General features: G+C 48.3%; 1 protein-coding gene across 1 annotated transcript in view; it reads right to left on the reverse strand.

Annotated features, from left to right (window-relative positions):
- Nucleotides 1–4983: 4983 nt before the first annotated feature.
- Nucleotides 4984–21717, reverse strand: part of LRP8 (LDL receptor related protein 8) — a 132287-nt gene continuing 115553 nt past the window's right edge. The window contains exons 15-20 of the mRNA XM_027852724.1: nt 18044–18185; nt 15635–15787; nt 13711–13908; nt 9591–9659; nt 7655–7827; nt 4984–5458 (exon numbers count right to left, since the gene is read on the reverse strand). Coding sequence (XP_027708525.1) covers nt 5420–5458; nt 7655–7827; nt 9591–9659; nt 13711–13908; nt 15635–15787; nt 18044–18185 — 774 coding nt within the window. The 3' untranslated portion in view covers nt 4984–5419. The remainder of the gene's footprint in view (nt 5459–7654; nt 7828–9590; nt 9660–13710; nt 13909–15634; nt 15788–18043; nt 18186–21717) is intronic.

A 21717-nucleotide genomic window follows, 5' to 3' on the forward strand; every position in this document is an offset into this window, starting at 1 on the left:
GCAGCAGATTCCCCCACCCCTCCTCAGTCCCTCAGCCCATGAGCTAGAAACTGAAACAGAAAAGGCACTGAGCAGGGATGTGAACAGAGCTGGTGGCAACCCAAGGAGGAGGGCAGAAACAATTAGTGTTAAACAACATTCTAACAAAACCTGACAGGATGGTCAATTCTGGGATCTTTTTTTTTTTTTTTTAAAAGAAAGGAAAAAAAAAGAGCACAACAAAAATGCTATTTTTGTTCTATGACTTGTGATTTTTTTTTTAATAAAATAATGGTGTTTTCAAACCAGGACCAGGCATGAAATTTATAACAATTTGAAGGAAACAAAATTTATTTTTGTTTTTTGTTTCATAAAACATGTCTGTACAGATTTGTGTTTTCTGTTGTCTTTTTTTTTTTTTGTAAAAAAAAAAGTATCAAAACCTTCCCAACTCCAAACATATTTACAGGTGTTTTTTTTTTCTTTTTGATGTCAAATGATGGGTACAAACATGGTTTCCTGATGATCCTGGGCCATGCACATGGTGAATGGCCTCCGAGGACAGAGGGCTTCCTTGATTCAGGATAAGGATGGGAAATCCAAAGCAGGTCTGTCTGTCCCCTCTTTGGAGATCCTCTGGCCCCCAAAGGACCCCAAGTCTAAAAATACAATGAATGCTTTACTTCAGATACTCTACCTTCATGCATTGATGGGGGAAAGGGATGGTTTACTCTGGGAAGTCTTGTATTATGGCTAACTCATTGCTATGCTCTAAGAGGATGGTGGGTCCACCGACCTTCGTGGAATACGACGATTGGGGTCTGTCTCCAGATGATGCTACAGATCCCCCATTTTCTTCTTCATACTCAAGAATTCCAGGGGCACCCTTACTATATTGACATGAAAGACCCCCTCCCACCCGTCCATTCACTTGAATTGTTCTTGTCTGTGTCAAAGAATTTGGATTTAAGAATGTGAAATGTGGTAAGGACCTTCCCAACGGTGTGCACATAGATCTTGATCGAACACTGGGATGTCTACAAAACATGGGAGATGAGAGCATTAGGATGTCTACACAGGTTAGGTTGGGATGGGCATTGCTCTGGACAGAACACCAGCTAAGACATCTACAAAGCACTGGGGATAAAACACGTCTAGCAGATGCCTCAAGAGTCACCTTGTCCAAATTTCTCCTTTTATAGATTAGGAAAGTGAGGAGGCCCAAGGAGCTTAAATGGCACTCTCATGATCACACAGATACTAAGCACCAAAGGGATTTGAACCCAGATCTTCCAATTTCAGAGGTCTTTCTGCCATGCCGCTGTCTTTTGGCAGATGTCTACAAAATTAGGGGGAACCGAATATCACTCTGAATTAAACCCTAAAAGATCCCATCCACCCAGTGTTGGGATTACAATTTGGGCGCCTTCCCTTGAGCCAGCGCCCTGAATGTAAAAGGGCAAAAAGTGCTTACACTGCATGCTGGAAGATGAGGACAGAGAGAAATAGTGAGAAAGGACCATTTCATGACAAGTCAGGACACTGAACCACTGAAACTCTGGCTTTTTTTTGGCCGAGTCCCCATAAATTTGAATCTCCTCTCCTTTCCCGATTTCCCATCTCAGCTGGCATCATGCTTGGGAGGTCAGATGTTGCCCAAGATTCCCAATAAAGTTACGGATCTCTAAGGAAATAGAAGGGCTGACCTCACCCAGAGGAAGTTGGTGCAGTCTTCCTAAAGATGTTGGGGAAGGGACAGAATTGAGAATACGTAAGAGCCTAGGACGTGAGCTAGACAGGACCACCTTAAAGCACGCACAAGGAGACTGAAGTTCACAGAATAACTCCCTGAAGTTCAGAAAACCCGAAAGAGCAGGATTCAAACCCAGGCCCTCTCAAATCGAGGGTTGTTGCCACCTATGGGGCTCCGCCTTTTCCTCCTGAGTCACGTGAAGGGGTTGGATTAGAAGAACTTTCAGGTTCTAAAGCAGACCACAGAAGCTCACTGTCTTTCCTTTTTACTACTGACTTTGGATATTTTGCTGGTGATAAAAGGCAGATTCAAGTAGTGGGTGTTATAAAGGAACTCTAATTGTCCTACATGGCTGCCAAGTTCCCCTCTTGCTAACTGCAAACCTTTGCATTTCTCTCTTAAAGCCAAGATGGTAAATGCATGGTACACAGAGGAAGGTTCTAGACCCATCATTGCAAAACATGGCTGGATGTTCTAGGTTCATCAAGCCTTGCTGCAGAACCATCTAGGGCCACTACTGCCTGGCAGTGTCCCTTCCCAGATACGTGAAGGTATGGTGCTGACTACTGATCCCGGCCCTGCCATGGTCAAGTTCAGTGGGTGAGAAGTGTGAGCAGCAGCAGGAGCTCAGTGGGGAAAGAGGCAAGAAAAGTCTGTCCCATCAGAGAACTGGAGACAGAGGCTTAATCCCTGCTACTGGCAGGGCAGTAAAGGGGCTATGGGATAGCAGATCTCATAACGAGGACAATAATCCCCTGCGGGCTATGAGGGGCTTCCACAGAGGAAGTGACCTATACCGTGTATGCACGTGTGCATGTATGCAGACACAGAAATTCAGACTTGCCCCTCTTACTTACACAACTGTAACCCACACGTCTCCGTGTGTATGGATATCTGAGAGCTGAGAATAAACAATCTGCCATTTATATGTTCCTCATAAATTATCTTCAGCTGTGGTTACGACCTCTTCTGTCTCTCTTAACAAGGATCAGAATGGAATTTCTTCAGTCTGAACTAGATTAGGGGAAGGAACCATTTTTTCTCTCCCCCACCACAAAAAAAGGGCAGAAAGGAAAAGATGAGAAGCCAGTGCCCTTGGGTCAAGCCTATGCTCCTGGTATTCTCTCTGTTGCCATGGTGTGGCAGAAACGGAGACAGATGAGAAGCCAGAAATCCTGGGTTTGGAGAGGCATCAGAGTAGTGGGGTGGACAGTCTGCTTTGGAACCAGGAAAGGCCAGGGTTCAAATCCTGCTCTGACACAGCCTGGCCACTCCCTAAGGCAATAAAACTGAACACAAGGTGCTGATCTTCACTGGCAGAGGGAGTTCCCTCCCCTGGGAATCCCTCATACCAATGCAATCCCTGGATTTGAATCTCAGCTCCATGCGCTGTATGGCCATGGGCATGCCACTTAATCTGTGCCTCAGTTCCTCCGTCTAGGGAATAATGACTGACCACTTTAGAGTGTTTCAAGGTGTGCAAAGGTGCTCATTGAGCCCCACATCACCCCAGGAAGAAAGGAGGAGGTCTATTTGTTACCACCATACTAGAGGAAACTGAGGCTCAGAGAGCAGGACTGGCTTGTCCAAGGTCACACGGCTAGTGGGGAAGAAAGAAGGGAATGAGCATTTATTAGGCACCTACTATGTGCCAGGCACCATGCTAAGTTTTAATGGTTGGATTTGAACCCAGGTCTTCAAGCACTCTCTCACTCGACCAGGTCCTTGAGAAGAGGGTTTGCTTCTCTACTGGCTCTTCATCTACGGTCTTATGTGTAAGTCACTTAACCTGGCCTCGGGGCCTCAGTTTCCTTCTCTGTAAAATGAGAAGGTTAGACTAGGTCTCTGAGATGCCTCCTGGCTCTCAATGTATGCCCTGAGCACTAGAGCTGGAAAGAGACTGACTATTGGCCCCTCTCCCCATATCACCGCAAGGGTACCAAGGCTCACACGGGCACCAGGATTCAAACCCCAGTCCTTCCTGATCTCCAGCGGCTGCTGTCCACCACTGAAGGATCGGGAGCTACCACAGATCCTTGGTTCTCTCCTTCAGCTGCACCCTGACCCACCCCTGGCCCCACTGCGGGGCTGGATCCTCTCCTGGGCTCCAACAGACCCCAGGATGACTGGGGCAGGTGGATGGGTCCTGCCACACAAGGCCTCTGGCCTGCAGGGGCTCCAGGGCCTAGTGACCCAACCTAATCCCAGCTCTGAGACTGACTAGAACGGAGCCCTCTGAAGGCAGGGCCGTCTCTTTTTGTATCTGTATGGCCAGTGACTGGACAGCACCTGTGGATGGACTGGCTGTCCGATTCTCAGCAGGCTGCTGCCAGCTTTCCCCCTCTATGAAAGTGGGAATAATGACATGATCAGCTGCACAAGGGGCCTGGGGAGAGATGATAAAGGGGGCAGACAGGAGCGCTGACCCTGCCATCCGAGGAGCAGAATCAGAGATGCAGAGAAGGGCAGTGTGGGACAGCGTCTCAGAATGTTAAAACATAAAATGTCAAGGATGCAAGGGACTTCGGGATAGAAAACAGAATTCAGAGCACAGAATGTCAGAGCTGGAAGGGCCTTAGAACAAGGGATGTCAGGGCTGGGCGGGGCCTTAGAACAGGTAATGTCAGGGCCGGGAGGGTCCCTGGGACACAAAATCAGGGAGAGACCTAAGAGATTATCTGATTAAACCTCTCACCAAACCCTTGTTTTACAGATGCAGAAACCAAGACCCCCTCAGGCTTTAGCTCTGTGGTATTTCCCCCGCATTGCACAAAGCGAGCACACTGGCCCAGGAAGAGAAGCCCAGCCCAAGGAAAGTTCACCACGGAGTGGTCCTGTCCACCAGTGACGGAGCTCTGGCCCATTCTGCCTCTTGGACATGAAGCAGAAGTGAAGAGGAGCCTCCTGCTCCCCTCTCCAACACCGGGCCTATTCAGCGGCTTTGGCCTCATCTCCACAACTGCCTCCAGAGCCATCCTGGACCCTCCTTGTTGAGTGGCGTGGCCTTGGGGCTTTGCAGCAGGACTGTCTGTATTTCAAAGTTCAATGTCCGAAGAGGTCCACTCCTTCTGACCGCCCCCACACAGTCTATACACAGCAAGCCAAACATACCCCAAAATAAATACTCTCGCCTCTCTAAATTATTTACAGCTCTTTTCTGTGAAATATGTTAATAAATACTCTAGATGGGGTGCTGGGGAGTGGGGAGGACATGAAGGGGCTCGTCATTTTTTTAAACTTATGCTGATGGATAGCCACAAAGCGTCTTCATTTTATTTACAAAACCCCCCTCAACACCCTCTATAAATATAATTTTAAAACGGTAAGCCAGCTCCTGTCCTGCCGGGCTGGGTCTGGTTCCATCCATCATGTTAGTTGCTCAGCAGGGGCTGCTCTGCTCTTCCTTACGGGTAGTGCAGCCAGGTAAGACGCGTATAAAACATTATACATACAAAACTCTCACATCCTTTGGATGTCTGCAGTTCATTATAACTTTGTGGTTACCTTTCTGCAACATAAATTTTTAAAAAGAATCCCAAGCACACACGAAGACACGCACCCTCACTCCCTTGCTCACACACACGAAACCCCAGGCAAAGAGATGCATCCGTCCGTCCATCCATCCAGTGTCCAGAAAGAGTCCAGTGCATGTGTTTGATCCCATCAGGCATGGAGGGGTGCTCGTCCTCAGGGCAACCCGTCGTCTTCCAGGCTTAAAGCCACACGCTGGGGATACAGAACAAAGCAGAGTGAGAGTGAGAACAGACGCTGTCTTCCCGAGCAAGACCGTGTCCTTCCCCATAGGATCGCAGCATCCTTGCTCTAAAGACCTTCTCGTGGGACCGTCTCGTTTCACAGAGGAAGAAACTGAGCCCCAGAAGTGGGAAATGCCCTGCCCCAACACTCAAAGGCAGCATCAGAGGCCAGGAGGCAGTCACCAGACTAGGGGCTTAGATGTGTAAACCAGGGAGACGACAGAGATGCAGTTACTTACATTTGGGCTCGTGCCACTCTTACGTTCTATATTTAGGTGACTTCAGAACTGGCTGAGTGATAGGACCCAAATGTGATCATGAATGTGTTAATATCACTTTGGGGGAGAGTTCTCCGGTGGAATGCCCCAGGGATCTGACCTTGGCCTGGTGACAGTAAATATTTTTATTGATGACTTTAATAAGGCCACAGGAGGCCAGTTCTATAGAAGGCACAGAGTTGGGAAGGATGGTTACCATGGCGGTCAACAGAGGCAGTTTTCAACAGGTAAGAGCCTGGGCTGAATCAAAATTCCTCCCTTGTAGTAACAGGTATGGGCAAGGAAAATAAATCAATACACTGGTGTGTCTGGTGGTGGTTAAGCTAATAATAAAAATTTTAATAATGGGCCAAATTCTAATGATAAAATTAGCAGTAAATTTAAAGTTCTACACTTGGGTTAAAAATAAACTCATATATACAAATTGGGGGAGGTATGCTTAGACAAATATGTGGAAAAAAATCTGGGGGTTTTAATGGATTGCTCAGTAGGAGTAGATACTTAACATGGTGGCCAAAACCCCAATGTGATCTTAGACGGCCTAGTGTTTGAAAGGAGAGAAGTGGTCATGCCACCGTCCTCTATCTAGACCAGTCAGATTACTGCATTCCGTTCTGGGCACTCCATTCTAGGAAAGACGAAGAGATTAGAAGTTATCTATTTAGGTGGTTTTGAAACTGATTGCATGATAGGATCCAAACTGTGGTTGTTAATGGGTCAATATCAGTCAAACTCAAGTTTGACAAAAAGAGGGCAATTGGTGCCCCAAAGAACCGGCGACTACGTACATCGCCTCAGATGGACTGAGAGAACCGGGGATGTCGAGCATAGAGGAGAAAAGACTCAGGAAAGATACAACACTGGGTTCAAGTACCTTTCTCAGATACTTGGCACGTAGAAGAAGAATGAGTCTTCTGTACGGCCCTGAAGGGCAGAACCAGGAAGAGTATGCGGAGAGCTGTTAAGAGGCCAGCCGAGGCTAGACGGTAGGAAACACTTCCTAGCAATGACTGCTGTCCCAAAGAGGCCTGGGCTCCCACTCCCAGGAGGGCTTCAAGCAGAAGCTCCATAGTCCAATAGCCCGGGGAAGCAAAGTTTGGGGTGACAGATACACACAGCAGTGCTGCTTCTTTTGGGGGCAAAGCCCCCAGGGACCTCCTCGGCAGACACAGCTACTGAAAACCACCAAAGTCATGGGCACCTTCGAATGATCCCATCTCTGACACGGAGGTGGGTTTACTCATGGAAATGCTAATAAAGAAGGGGCTGGACCGTCTACTTGGCTGCTACTCCCCGAGGACCCTGGGATCTTTCCATCTGACTTGCAGCTGAAACGCCCCACATAAGAACCTTTTCTGTTTGTACCCTTACTACGTGCTGCAGTAAGACGTAACAAATGTTTTTTCATTCATTCATTCATTCATTCATTCATACTACTACGGGGATTGTTTGGGGGTCTGGCTTGGACCAGGTGACCACTGAAATCCCTTTCAATTCTCCAGTTTGGTGATTCTGTGATAAGGAAAAACTTCCCAATAATCAGAGTCACTGAGAAGTAGAAAGGGGTGAGATGGGGATGGAGGAGGAGAGGGAGAGAATGGGAGGGAGTCAAAGAGGAACGGGGAGGTAGAAGAGAAGGAACAGGAGGAAGTACAGAAGGCAGGGCAGAGGGAGGGAGAGAGAGAAGGAGGGAAAAGGGAGAGGCAGAAGAGAGAAGAGAAAGAGGGAGTAGAAAAAGGAAAAAAGAGGGAAAAGGGAGAGAAGGGAAGGAAGGAGGAAGAGAGAGACAGAGGGGAAGGAAGAGATGTAGAAGGGCGGGGGGAAGGGGGGCAGCATGCCGGGCCCACGAGAGGACGCCCTCCCTCCGCCACTGCTCTCCAAGGACTCACCGCAGGGTAGACGTGCCCAATCTGCGCCGCCCTCCCAATGTGGATCTCATCCTCGTCTTCCTCCTCTGTTGTCTTCCTGTACACAGGGTTGTCAAAGTTCATGCTTTTTGTATTCTTCCTCTTCCAGTTCCTCCAGATTAGGTAGCCACTCATGCCTAGCAGGGCGATGACCCCTGTGTGTGCGGATTGGTGGAGAGAGAGGACGCTTCAGCCCAGGCACTACGAAGTGCTCCCACCTTGGCCCCAGGTCAGAGCTTTCCAGACCTCGACGAGACCTCGGACCCCACAACGTTCCCCACGAGGGGCCATCTGGCCTCTTCTCAAAGATCTCTCATTCCCCGAGAGGTGCCTGTCCCATAACGGGACAGCTCCAGACTGGTAAGACGTCTTTCCTTAGGCTGAGTTGAAATTAACCTCCCTATGACTTCCTCTTATGACTCCCAACTCTGTTTTCCAGGGCAAAGCCTTGTCAGCTCCTTTCAGGTATCTCTCCCTGTATAAGTGGAGGCCCTTTGGAATCTCGGAGTCAAGATGTCCAAACTGAACCATCATCAGCCCCCCCAAACTAAACTCGCCCTTGCTCCCCGTCGCCTGACCTCAGTGCCACCCTTGACACATCACTCTCTCTCACACCTCCCCACCCCATAGCTCATCTGTTGTCAAATCCTCTCATTCCACCTTTGTAACATCTTCTGCCACCCCTCCTCTCCGTCCCCTGGCTCAAGTCCTCATCACCTAACACTGAAATAGCTGCTGGTGGGATTGCAGGCCACCAGGTTCTCCCCACTCCAATCTAGCCTCTACTCAGCTGTCAAAGCACAGGCCTCCCCTTGTTATCCCTTATTCAATAAACTCCAGGGGCTCCCTATCACCTCAAGGACCAAATTAAAAAGTCCTGTTTGGTGATCAAAGCCCTAGCACCACCCCCACCCCCTCCCACAACCTTTCCAGTCTTCTTACACACACACACACACACACACACACAGAGGCGCTGATCCAACTTCTCCAAGACATACCATCTCCTGACTTGGAGACTTTCTTATCCCTTCAAATCCTAGCAAAAATCCCACCTTCTAAAGGAAGCCTTTCCCAATCCCTCAACACGAGTGAATTATTTCCTATTTATCCTGTCTACAGCTTGTTTGTATATATTTTTTGGATGGTGTCTCCCCCAATAGACTGTTAGCTCCTCAAAGGCAGGGACTATCTTTTGCATCTTTTTGTATTCCCAGCACTTAGCACAGTGCCTGGCACGTAGTAGGTACTTAATAAATGCTTATTGACTAACAATCTAATTGGCCTTCCTGTCTCAAGTCTTTCTTCTTTCATGTCCATCCCCCAAAGACCTCATTTCTTAGGGCAAAGGTCTGTTGAGGACACTCTCTGCTCACAGACTTTCGGGGGCTCCCCAGTGCTCTGCTTCCTAAGGCCTTCTACCGCATTATCCTGGTTTTTCTCTCTCTGTCCCAGACTGCCTTCTCTGGACACTCTCAGGCTCGGCCCGTGTCCCTCCTAGGATGTGGCAGCCAGAGCCAGACACGGTCCTCTCGATCAGAAAACGTCAGCATTTCCTTCTGAAGTCTTAATCCTAGATTTCTATTCATGTGGCTAGGATTGTGTTGGTTTGGGGGCAGGGGGCTCCTCATTACCACTTTTCCTTCTCATCTCAGGGACGGGTCTGGCCTATGGCCCACGTCTCCATACCCACGTGGAGCAGAAGGCTGGTCCAATGGTCACTGAACTCTCTGCAGTACTAGAGACAGCCCAGCACACTGCCCAGCTCATTGAAGATAAAGCGGAAGAGAAGATGGGCAGGGAGAAGGAAGTCTTCCATGGGGCCATTTCTCCACGTCTTCCTCCCTACTCAGGCCCAGAGATAATGGCTTTTTCCTCCTTCCCCAAATCAAAGAAGAGGATTCAGGGGGCCCCCACTTACCCACAGGGACGATGATGCCGATGACGGCGGCTGTGGCTGTGGAGACCAGCTTGCCACCCATGGTCCCATCTGCAAGATGTAGAAACGCATTGACTTCGTAAACTCTGACAGAGCATTGCCCCTGTCTAAGTCTACATCCCCACTTCAAAGTGGCAGAAAAGAGGAAAGATGGCTGACTTGGGACTGGAAAGGACCTCAGACGCCATCTGGCCCAACCCCTAGGTCACACAACTAGTAAGTGTCTGAGGCGCGATTTGAACTCGGGTCTTCCTAACTTTGGGCCTGGTGCTCTATGAACTATGGCACCACCTAGCTGCCCTAGGTTATGTTCTTCACAATACGCGTAGTGACACATGGCGCTCATATTGAATGAGCACTTGGTGGGAGTGTCCATATTGTCAACCTCATGATACTCTGGTTTGAGAGCTGGAAGACCTGGGTTTGAATCCTGCCTCTGATGTGTGACCTTGGACAGGTCATTTATCTCATATGGAAAATGGGGTGGGGGGCAGTCAGACTAGCTGGCCTTTCTTGCTCTGGATCTAGAAGCCTACATACAGTCTCTGGTTTATATAGGTTTACCCCGCAACTCTCACATGTGAGGTAGGTCTATATTGTTTTTTTCAGAGAAGAGCCTGGTTCTTTATTTCAAAAGTTGCTTTGTCCGTTTTCCATATCAAAGTCAGCTCCCCAACAGACAGCCCCAAAGAAGGTCCCACTTCAAGTCAACAGGCTACAGGGTACAAGCTTGACTCAGACTTCATGGAAACCTCGCCCCCAGAAGAAGGAATTTAAAAGGATGAGCAGCTCACTCCCACCAGAGAGGGAGAGAGGGGAGGTCTGCTGGGGTCTGCTGCCCAAGACCAGCCTTGCTAGGCACCAAGGGGCTCATCACCAGGACTCTGGGACCCCAGGGAAGTTTTTTTTTAAGCTATAGCAGTTCATGAAACCATTGACTCAGCCATGAAAAGGGTCACAGTATGAATGAATAGAGGTTCTGTTCTGTGCATTTTCAACTCGAAAGGGCAGAAATTTTAAACACTGTTCATAGATTACAAAGCAATAAAGATAGTAATTAACAAGGAAATTGCTCTCAAAAATTCTGGCTTGTATGCATACTGAAAAAAATGATTTGTTGAATAATTCCTGAGTTAACAAATTATGCAAACAATAATAGATAACATTAAAGATAATGACAACATAAATACTACCTATTCAGATTTAAGGGATGTAGCCAAAGCAGTGCTCAGAGGCAAATCTCCATCCTCCACACTTATTAAACCAGAAAGGGAGAGAATATTTATGAGTGGAGTTAGCCATTAAATAAATTAGAAAAGGAACAAAGTAACACACAATAACAAATACCAAACAGGAAATCATTACAAGAAAAGGCAAAATCAATGAACAAAAATTAAAAGAATAATTGTATTGAAGAAGAAAACGAAAATCAATCATCGGAAAAGGCCGATTAAGATCGACAAACCTTTAGCAAATTCCCTCAAAAGCATGAGGAGAATCCAATGACCAGAACCAGAAAGACAGGGCAGGATCTCAAAGAAAACCCAAGAAAGAAAAAACTGGTATGGGGGCTACCGAGCCAGCCTTGGAAATGGTTAGACCTGGGTTAAAGACTCATCTTTGACATATTCTGGCTATGTGACCCTGGGCAAGTCACTTGTTCTCTTAATGCTACAGGCATCACTCTTAGACTATAAATCACAGATAATTTGCCAATCTGCATTGATGGACTTTCCTCCACCAACTGAATTATAGCTTCATACAAAAAAAAAAAATGCCAGTAAAAGAAAGAGCATATAAAATATAGAGAATAAATTTATAGAAAACATAAAAATAAACATTTACAAAAACATGAAACACTCAAATTAACAAGGCAAGAAATAGACAAACCGATCTTAGGAGAAACTGAACAAGCTATTAAGGAATAGCCACATACCAAATCATCATGCATTTTTCACAAGAGAATTCGATGGAAAACTAAAAGAACAAATCCCTATATCATATAATTTTCTCAAAAATAGAAAAAGAAGTCATTTTGTTCCATTGTTTCTAGGAAGCAAATATGGTTCTGATTCCCAAACCTGGCAAGGACAGGCCAGAAAAAGATGGGTATGCTCTCAAAAGATCCTACATCTCTTGAAATTGAAATAATTATAATAATGATCATAATCCTGGCTCCGATGATTGCTGGCTACGTGATGTTGGGAAAGTCGCTTTCCCCTCCCTCAGGCCTCAGTTTTCTCATATGTAAAATGAAGGGGTTGGACCAGAAGACTTCCAAGGTCCTTTCTAACTCTAAATCTCATGGTTATCTGTGAACAACTCTCATGTGTACAGCACATTAAGGTCTATACAGTGCATCCCCACAACAACCCAAGGAAGTAGGTGGTACAGCTATTATTACAATTTTATAATTTTATAGATAAAGAAATTTTATAGATAAAGGATGTAGCCAAATTTTATAGATAAAGAAACTAAGGGTCAGAGAGGGAATTGCCTTGCCCAGAGACACACAGCAAATGACCCCAGTGCTCTTCTGCCTACACCCTGCTGTCTCTCTTGTGGAAAGGGGGATGGTCTTCCTCTCCAGGGTGTGGAGTAACAAAACAAAGCCTGCAGTGCACTCAGGCTCTGAGTTTTTTTGCTTTTGTTATTGTTGTTTTTTAATTAATTTTCAAAATTTTTAGTTCCAAATTCCCCCTTTCTCAACCCCCTCTCCCACCCATTGAGAAGGTAAGAAATATTATACCCATTATACATATGAAGTCATGTAAAACAAAGTCAGTGAGGTGTAACTGGGGAGGGAGGTTCCCACGTTTGTCTCAGAAGCCAAAGGAACACTAATAAAACCCGGGATGGTGGCTGCCAGAATCCTCCCACACCAAGGGTCCTGAGGAGGAGGTTTTGGTGAAGAACTGGAAGGGGGGGTTTCCCAGAGGGGCCTCATCAGACCAGGACCTTCCCATTCCTTCCCTCCACAGCTGTGGACAAGGTCAGTGGTGCGTGGAAAATGATTTCCAACAGAGTTTATCCTTCCAAATGAATTCCTCCTGGGCAGGTAACTCAATTAAAAAGACATTTACTTGTTAATGAGACAGCACATTTCTAAAGGTGACAATTACTGTGCCTAACATTTTAATAAGCTCTGAACTTAATTATTTTCATCTGGGGGCTAGGCCAAGGCTTGGGCAGACAGGGGGAATAGGGATGACTATCTGGGGGGCAGGCTTTTACAGGAACCCAGCCAGGCACCCTGAGGTTGAGGCAGTGATGGGGGAGCTTCTGTAGCTCCTGGCCCCACCCTGGGGTGGAGCTGGGGAGGATGTTTTCATTGGCAGGTAAGGAAAGGAAAGCTCAGAAGGCCTTAGAATAAAGAATGTCACAGTTGGGAGGGGCCTTAGAACAGGGAAGGTCAGAGCTGGGAGGGGCCTTAGAACAGGGGATGTCAGAGCTCAGAGGGAGCTTAGAACATATAATGCATGAGATAGCATGACATGAAAGATAGAGCATTGGACTTGGAATCAGAAAGACCTGGGTTCAGATCCTGCCTCAAACACTGACTAGCTGTGTGATTTTAAGTAAGTCACTTAATAACTCTGAACTCATTTCCCCATCTATAAAAGGAGGATAAAGACCACTTTTCTTTAGCCCCTTCTGAGGCATCAAGGAGATACTTTGATAGGCATCAGGCAAACCTTAAAGGTTATGGGAATGTGAGCTGTTCTTATTAATAATTCAGAATCTCATCACCAGGAAGGCCCCTCAGCCCAGGATGCCAGAGCAGGAAGAGACGTATGGCTCATTTAGGAGGTCTGACACCTCCAACTTAAAGATGAGCAAAGTGGGACCCAGAAGAGGGACAGGCTTTGCCCGAGGTCATGCCCACAAGGGGCCCAGCTGGGCCTCAGCCCAAGTCTTCTGATGGCAAGGCCAGGACACTTCCCATTGTACCACCCTGCCCCCTTCCTCGGGGAGGACCTTGCATTATCATTTAAATCCAGCCCGGGTGGGGCGTCCTGCAGGTGACAGGGTAACCCACCCCCTCCTGGCTCTCTCTTCTCCCCTCCCCCCCCAAAAGGGCAGCAAGAACAAGAATCCTTACAGTGCTGGGAGTGGTTGCTGTTTCCTGGGGTGGGAACCCCTGGTGAAGACGCGCTAATGCTGGGCTCACTAGGGGACGTCCCCGAGCTCTGGTTCCTCGTGTGGCTGGGGTGGGAGACGGGGCTGGTGGTGACAAGGTTTGTGCCGGGGGTCCTCATGGTGGTGGAGGCCAATGTCGTTGTTGAGGTAGATGGAGGGGCTGTGGAGGGAAGACAGGGTCAATCGTCCAAGCTGGCCTGCTCCGACTCAAGGCTCCTGGGCCCCTCCTCTCCTCGCTGCGGTGATCATTAAATCTGAGCCCAGCCACGCTGACCTGAGCTTGGGGCTAATGCAGGCCTGGCATACAGTAGGCATTTAATAAGTGCTGGTTGGCTGATAAAGTGCTTGCAATATGGATGAATGAAAAAATGTGCAAGCTGACCTAACTCACTGCATTGGGCCAGCCCCAGGCCATGCTTCCCATACCATCTCCCCATCCCTGGCATCTTGATATCTGCCCTGCCACATTTCCCCTACCACCTCCCCTTGCTTTCCACCTTCCCTCGGGGCCACAGTAATTAAACCAACAGAACCATCCCTTCTGGAAGGGGCTTTTCAAGCGACCATACCCTATTCCTTAATTCTCCAGGCACTCCTTCCATTATGTTCACTCCAGGCCTTGTACACAGTAGGCACTTAATAAATGTGAGCTTCCTGACTGACACTGACTTGTGCTGTCTCCCTTGGTAAGAATGAAAGCTCTTTGAGGGCAGGAACTATGTTCTTTCTGCTCCTTGGGATACAGTAGAAAGAACACTTTCTCTCAATTTGGAAAACCAAGGCTCAAATCCATACTTATGTCACCTCGGACAACTCACTTGGCCTCCCTTTGCCTCAGTTTCCTTATCAGGAAACTAAGGAGGCTTGGCTCAAGGTCTAGATTGTATGATACTAAGGTGCTGGTACACAACAGGTATTTAATAAATGCCTTTTTATTAATTTCACTCCATCCATCCCAATGACCAATGCTAACTAGGATAAAATACAAACTCTTTGCCTCGGCAGTCAAGGCCTTGCTCCATCTGGTTCTACCTTTATCTAGCCGTATCGCATACTTGACCAAATGAGATAATATTTATAAAGGGCCTGGCACACAGTAGGTACTTAATAAATGCTTATTCCCCGCCCCCCTTCCCCTTTCCTTCTCCTCTTCACACATTCTGTATCTGAGCTGAACGGGGCTAGTTCCCCAGAATGGACCTGCCCTCTCCCACCTCCAGGCATCTGCCCAGGCTACCATGATGGAGAGCCCATTCGCCTCATCCCCACCTGCTGAAGATCTCTCCCCTCAAGGTCTAGCTCAGGGGAGCCCTGCTCCGTGAACCCTTCCCTGATGAGTTTAACTGTCTAACTGCCCTCGGGTGCTCTGTCTGGCTCCCTCCTCTGCCCCACCACACTCAGCCTCCAGTGATGGGAATCTTAGATGTGTCATCCCCCTCCTAGTAGACTGCATGCTTCTTGAGGGCAAGACTGCGTTGTTTTCAGCCTTTGTCCCCATGCTGGTTTGGACCGAGGGGACACTCGGCAGGACTTATGAATGAAGGAACGAATGTTCTTCATAGGCTAGGTGGGCAGTTCACTTGGCCGGGCCTGCACAGACTCCTCACTTAACAAAGACAATGCCCATTTCTTTAAAGCATTAGTTAAGACTTACAGAATTGTTCCTCCACAATCCCCATGAAGAGAATTATGGCCATTGCAGAGCTCATCCCAGCAGATGCTCAGGAAGTGACTAGACCAAGGACATGCAGGCAGTAGGATTTGAACTGGGCCCCCAGCTCCACATCCTGCACCTGGCTCTAACCGAAACACCTGGGGCACAAAGGGGGAAGGGGATGGGGAGAGAGGGAGCCAATAATCCCACGCCTGCCCATGGCGGCTCTCACCTCGATAGCACCTCTTCATATCTGGGCCCAGCCACATGGAGTCGGGACAGGCACAGGTATACTTGGGGGAGTGGATGGAGATCTGGGGGGCAGGAAGGCACAGGTATTCACAGCCACCGTTGGGCTGAGAGCTCTGCTCGCAGGCATCGGGAGCTGAGGAGGAGAGAGAGTGAGAGTAAGAGAGAGAGAGCAAGCAGGGTGACGGCTCAGATGAGGGGGAACTCTAGACCTGGGGCAAGAGGAAAGCCTCCCCTCTGGATATCCTCACAGACCCTCGAGGCAGCCCTGTTTAGAAGACAGGGACACTGGGGCTCAGGAGGGTAACCTGATTAACCCAGAGATGGGCGTCCCGGCTCCAACTGTGGGCTTTCCCTATACCATCATGGGGCCCTACAGATTCCTGTAGAATCACAGACTTTTAGGGAGCTCAGAAGCCAGGGAGGTCAACCCCCACACAAAGGGAATTCAATGAGTGACTGTTCAGGTGAAGACCTCCCAGGAGGGGGACCCACACCCCGAGGAAGCCCCTCCACTTTGGGGAGCTCTCCTTGCTAGGAATTCTTTCCTGACATCAAACCTCAGCTGGTCTCTTTGAGATCCCCCCCCATCCCCCAATTGTTCCTGGCACTTCCCTCCAGGGCCAGGCAGAATGATTAGATCCTTCCTCCCCAGATCCTTGGAGACACCCCCACCCCAAGTCTTCTCTTCTCCAACGTTCTTTCAAGTGAGTCCCATATAATGGGCTCCAGGCCCTTGACCATCCTGGCCTCCTCTAGACAATCTACAATGGATGCTTGGAGATAAAGTGGAGGGTGACCCCAGCCTAACAGCTTTGGCCATGGCTAGAAAGGAGGGTGCCTGGGCTCTGATACAGACTCCGTGAGAGCCCGGGCAAACTTATCCTCCTCCTTCACAGACTAACATTGGAAGGAACATCTTCATACGCACTAAGCTAACCTCCCCATTTTAGAGAAGAGCGAACTGAGGCCCAGATTGGGGCAGTGATCACCCCAAGATTCTGCAGTCAATGAAAGGCTCTCCTGACACCCAGGTCAAGGATCTTTCTTCACTTATAAATAAAGGACACTATTGTATTATTTGAGAAACTCACCAGAAAGGGAGTTTACAGATCAGCGAAAAAAAAAAAAAAACCTGACTGTAGGCAGGTCCCGTCCCTACTCGGGGCCTTGGTTTCCCCAGCTGAAGGCCTCTTCCAGTATTGGCGTTCTGCGGTTTATGTTTTATTACTTTTGAGTCACATCTAATTTCTGATGCAAAACGGCATTCTCTAGGCCAATCCAGAACATCCCTGAATCTCCAAGGCAACCACGTGGTACAGTGGTGAGAGCTCTGGGCCTGGAGTCAGGAACACTTGAGTTCAAGTCTAGCCTCAGGCACTTACTAGCTGCATGACTGACCATGGCAACTCACTTCACCTCTGTCTGCCTCAGTTTTCTCATCTGGAAAATGGGGCCAATAATAGTACTGGCCTCCCGGGGCTGTTAATGAGTCTCAAGCAAGAAAGCACATCACATCGCTTTGCAAACCCTAATGTTCGATACAAATGCTGGCTATTAGCTCTGAGCTGGGCTGGACCTTGGAGGTCACCTGACTTAAGCCACACTTTGAACAAGAATTCCCACTAGCCCATCCCCAACAAATGGGCACCCAGCCTCCACACAAAGACTTCCAAGAAGGGAAAAGCCACCCCCCATCCAGGCCGCCCATTCTGCCTGGGGACTGTTCTTGCTGTTAGCGACGTCCGCCTCGCATCAAGCAGAAAGCTGCTTCCCTGAGACGTCCCCCACTGCCCCTCATTTTCCCCCAAAGGTCTGGTCTGGTCGTCCTCCAGCACAGAGCAGAGATGAGACGTTCACATGCCACATCTTATTCCTCCAATGACTAAACTGCTTCTGAAAATCAGACCCACCTTCAGAGGACAGAAATCTGCTTCAAAACACCGATCCACAAGAATGATCTCAAAGCACACCTTGAATGTGGCTTCCAAAGAGGAACCAGATGTTATCTAAGTTATGAGGACGTGTTTAGAATTACTGCGCGGCCTCCCGGGGATGATTTCAAAGGATCAGCCCTCACTGGGGTAGAGAAGCTCTGGCATCCTTATAATATCTCTCCCACCTCCACGGGGCTGTATGGCTACAAACTGCCTGACACGGAGTCTCTTGGGCACTCGGAAGATGGACAGTAGAAGGGCTGGTATGCCTATCTCGCAGGTGCTAGCTGAGCTCTAGAGAGATTAATTCAAATTCAAAGAGGAAATCAATCCGTCTCTGAACTCTTAAGCCAAGGCTGACCAGGTGAGCAGGCTGGGGCTAAGGGCAGGGAGGGGAGCTCAAGGTGTAGGGTGGCACAGGTGGGCGGGCATCCTCCCGGGGAGTCACCGCCTACCTTTCGGCTGCTTCAGTTCATGGAAGATGACGATGTCATGAGGGTTGTTGAGGTTCTCAGCCAGGACGGAGATTTCTAGACCATTCAGTCGGTTGGCACTGAAGATGGCTTCATTCTCCAGGTCTGTCCAGAACACCTTGTCCTGTGAGGCACAGGCAGAGAAGACAAGGTGTTGACCCCAGCTTCCCAAGAGCCTCTCCAAGGGCTCCCCTGGGCCTCTCTCTCCCACCACCAACTCTCTCCATCTGACTGGGAGCTCCTGAGCCTCTCACTGCTTTTCTTTGTAGCCTCCGCCCTTAGTGCGGTGCTTACTCAGTGCTTGATGACTGACCTTGGGACTTCTCTGGGCCCTCAGCTTTGTCCTGTGAAATGCGGGAGGGGGACCGATGACCACTGCGTGTACTTCTAGCTATGAGCAAAGTGCCTGGGATCTAGGATGGGGTGAAACCACTGGAGTAGGGAAGGAAGGACACAGGCATGTCTTAAGAACCTACTAAGTGTCAGGCACTGTGCTAAGCTCTTTACAAACATGATTTCACTTGATTCTCATAACTACCCTGTCAAGTAGGTGCTGTTATGATCTCCATTTTACAGATGAGGAAACTGAGGCAGACAGCGGTGAAGTGACTTGCTCAGTGTCACACAGCTAGTAAGCGTCTGGAGCTAGATTTGAACTTAGGTCTTCCTGACTCCAGGTCCAGTGCTCTGTGCACTATGGTGCCACCAAACTGTCTGCAGGCAGCCTAGCTGATGAATGGGAAGACTTATCTGAACTGATGCAAAGTGAAGCAAGAAGAACCCAGAAAACAATAAAGCCATGACCCCAATCATATAAATGGAGAGAACAGTAGCCTGAAGGCTGCGATTATAATGACCAGGTTTTGTCCCAAAGAAGAGGTGAGAAAATGTAATTCTCTCCCTTCTAGCAGAGTTGTGGTCGGTGAGTAGAGAACACAGCGTATTAGTTTATTTTGCTAAATTATTTCCCTTTCTTCACCTTTTTTAAAATTCTTTTTTTTTTTTTTGGCTAGGCAATGGGGTTGAGTGACTTGCCCAGGGTCACACAGCTAGTAAGTGTTATGTGTCTGAGGCTGGATTTGAACTCAGGTCCTCCTGAATCCATCCACTGCGCCACCTACCTGCCCCTTTTTATTCTTTATTACAAAGGATGACTCACGGGGAAAAGGGATATGTTCAGAATAAAATTCTTGACTTTTGTGTTAGGAGGCTGGAGGAATGAAAAATATGACAATGAGGGGGCAGCTAGGCGGCGCAGTGGATAGAGCATCGGCCCTGGATTCAGCAGGACCTGAGTTCAAATTTGGCCTCAGACACATAACACTTACTAGCTGTGTGACCCTGGGCAAGTCACTTAACCCCATCACCTAGCCAAAAAACAAAACAAAAAATATGGCAATAAGGACATAAGTAAAAAAGGACCAGTGAATACCAGGAGATGAGTGACTCATCTGAGTTTCTTCTCAAAGAGCCCGGAGCTCGACTCTCGGCAGAGGAAATAGCTATTTGTTCTCAAAAGAACAATAATGACATGGATCATGATAGTGGACTAAGGAAAGAAGCTAGAGCTGCTTAAATTTCATTTTTCTCCTGTTACTTTTCTTCTGTTATTCTCTGCCATGGAGAAGAATCTTTGGACTGGAAAGGACAAAAGGAAAATGGCAAAAGGGAAGCTGATACCACAGATCGGTATGGAGCTTGTAGGGAGTACATCTAGTTACCCTTTAGGACCCCAAGTCATCTGGCTCAATCCAAAGGGCCTAAAAGGGATTAAAAGAATTGGCTGAGATATCACCCATGACATCTGAACAATCATGGTGAGCAGGAAATGTGCAGCAGGATTGGAAAAGAGCAAGTGTCCTGAGGTTCAAAACAAGAGAAGAGAGAACGATCTGCAAAGATCTCTGGCAAAATTCTAGACTATATTATTTAAAAGTCAGTTAGTGGAAGAAACAAAATGATTGCTTTTTGCAGATGATATAATGTATACTTAGAAAACCCCAGAGAATTAACTAAAAATTAATTAAGACAATAATTTCACCAAAGTTGCAGTACATAAAATAAAAACCACACAAGTGACCAACATTTCTGGGCGTAACCAACCAAACCCAGGAAGAGATAGAGAAATTCTATTTAAAATTTAAAATGACTACCAAAGCAAGGCAATGTGGCAACTGGCAAAGTGAACGCCTTGTGTCCAGAACTAGGGAGGGAATGATGGGTCCCACTGTCCCGTGCCCTGGTCAGACCCCATCTGGGATGCTGAGTTCAGCTCTGGGTGCCATATTTAGGAAGGACATTGATCATCTGAGTACATGTAGAGGAGGGCAGCTGGGATAGTGATGGGCCTTGAGATCATGCCAGTTAACTAATCATTATTTTGTAAAAATTGGGATAATAAAATCCACTGTACCTACCTCACAGGCCTGCTGAGGATCAAATGAGATGGTATGGATAAAGCCCTTTCTAAGCCTGAAAATCTGATAGCACTTCCACCCTCTCTCCCTCTCCCCTCCTCCATTCTGTGATTCTCCAATTGGTTCATGTTGCCGAGGGCAGAATCACTGCTTCCTGATCCTGGGCTAAGAGAGGACCATTCTGCAAACAGCACACGCACTCTGGCCCCAGGCTATGCCTGTGAAGCAGCACCAGGCCTTGAGGCCCCCATCGGTGTGTGCCTGTGATAGCTAGAGTCACGGCAGATAGCCCAGCCTCAAGAGCTCAGCCCCTGATGAAAAACAGGCACACGCAACTGTACAGAGGCACAATGTGGAACTGGAGAGATAAAGCTGGAAGGGTCTTTTGGGGATCTCTGAGGCCAAAGGAGTCAAACTCTTCGCTGCTGGCTCACAAGCGGCTGCAAAACTCTTGAGAGCTGCCCAAGCTAGATTAAAATGTAATTTGTGGTTCTTCAAGGCATAGATTCTACAGAGGCACCACCCGTCTGCCTAGGACCAGCGGAGCTGACCACAGACAGGTTCCTCACCGAAGGGATGGATGTGTGTGGGGAACGTCTTTGACCACGGTGAGTCTCTGGGCCGTCTTCTAAAGCCTGAAAGACCGGGATCTCCGAGGGCATCGCACAAAGTCATCGCAGACTTCAGGAGGGACTGAAGATTCCTTTGGAATCTGTAGCTCAGTGCAAGCTGCCCTCCAGAGTGGCCTTGCCCTCCCTCTGCTCAGGATGCCCTGAAGGCTCCACACTATAAGAGGCCTTTTCCAGCTCTCCCAGATGTTGGTGCTGTTCTACACTCCCCTCATCTCTCCCCTTACACAGGGAAGTCATGGTGTATCTCTGTTTCTAGGGTCCCCTCACTCTGCTTCCTGCTAAGACTGGCCCCCCTGAGAGACACAACACAGCTTGACTGCTTTATGATGCAAGTATCTGTGGCCCAGGGCAGAGGGAGCCCGAGAGGTCCCAATATTTAGAACAGTGAAAATCTTACAGTCACTACATTTCACAAACTTAGTATAAGCTGTAAAATGTAAGATGGACTCTTCTTGGTCCTAAAAGGATGCCCCTCTGACACTCCTTGTTCTAAGGCCCCTCTCAGTTCTGACAACCCCTGTTCTCAGGCCCCTCCCAGCTCTGACCTCCCCTGTTCTAAAGCCCCTCCCAGCTCTGACATCTCCTGTTCTCAGGCCCCTCCCAGCTC

The sequence above is a fragment of the Vombatus ursinus genome, unplaced genomic scaffold (assembly GCF_900497805.2).
Source record: "Vombatus ursinus unplaced genomic scaffold, bare-nosed wombat genome assembly UNPS02009824.1, whole genome shotgun sequence".
In the NCBI taxonomy this organism is placed as follows: Eukaryota; Metazoa; Chordata; class Mammalia; order Diprotodontia; family Vombatidae; genus Vombatus; species Vombatus ursinus.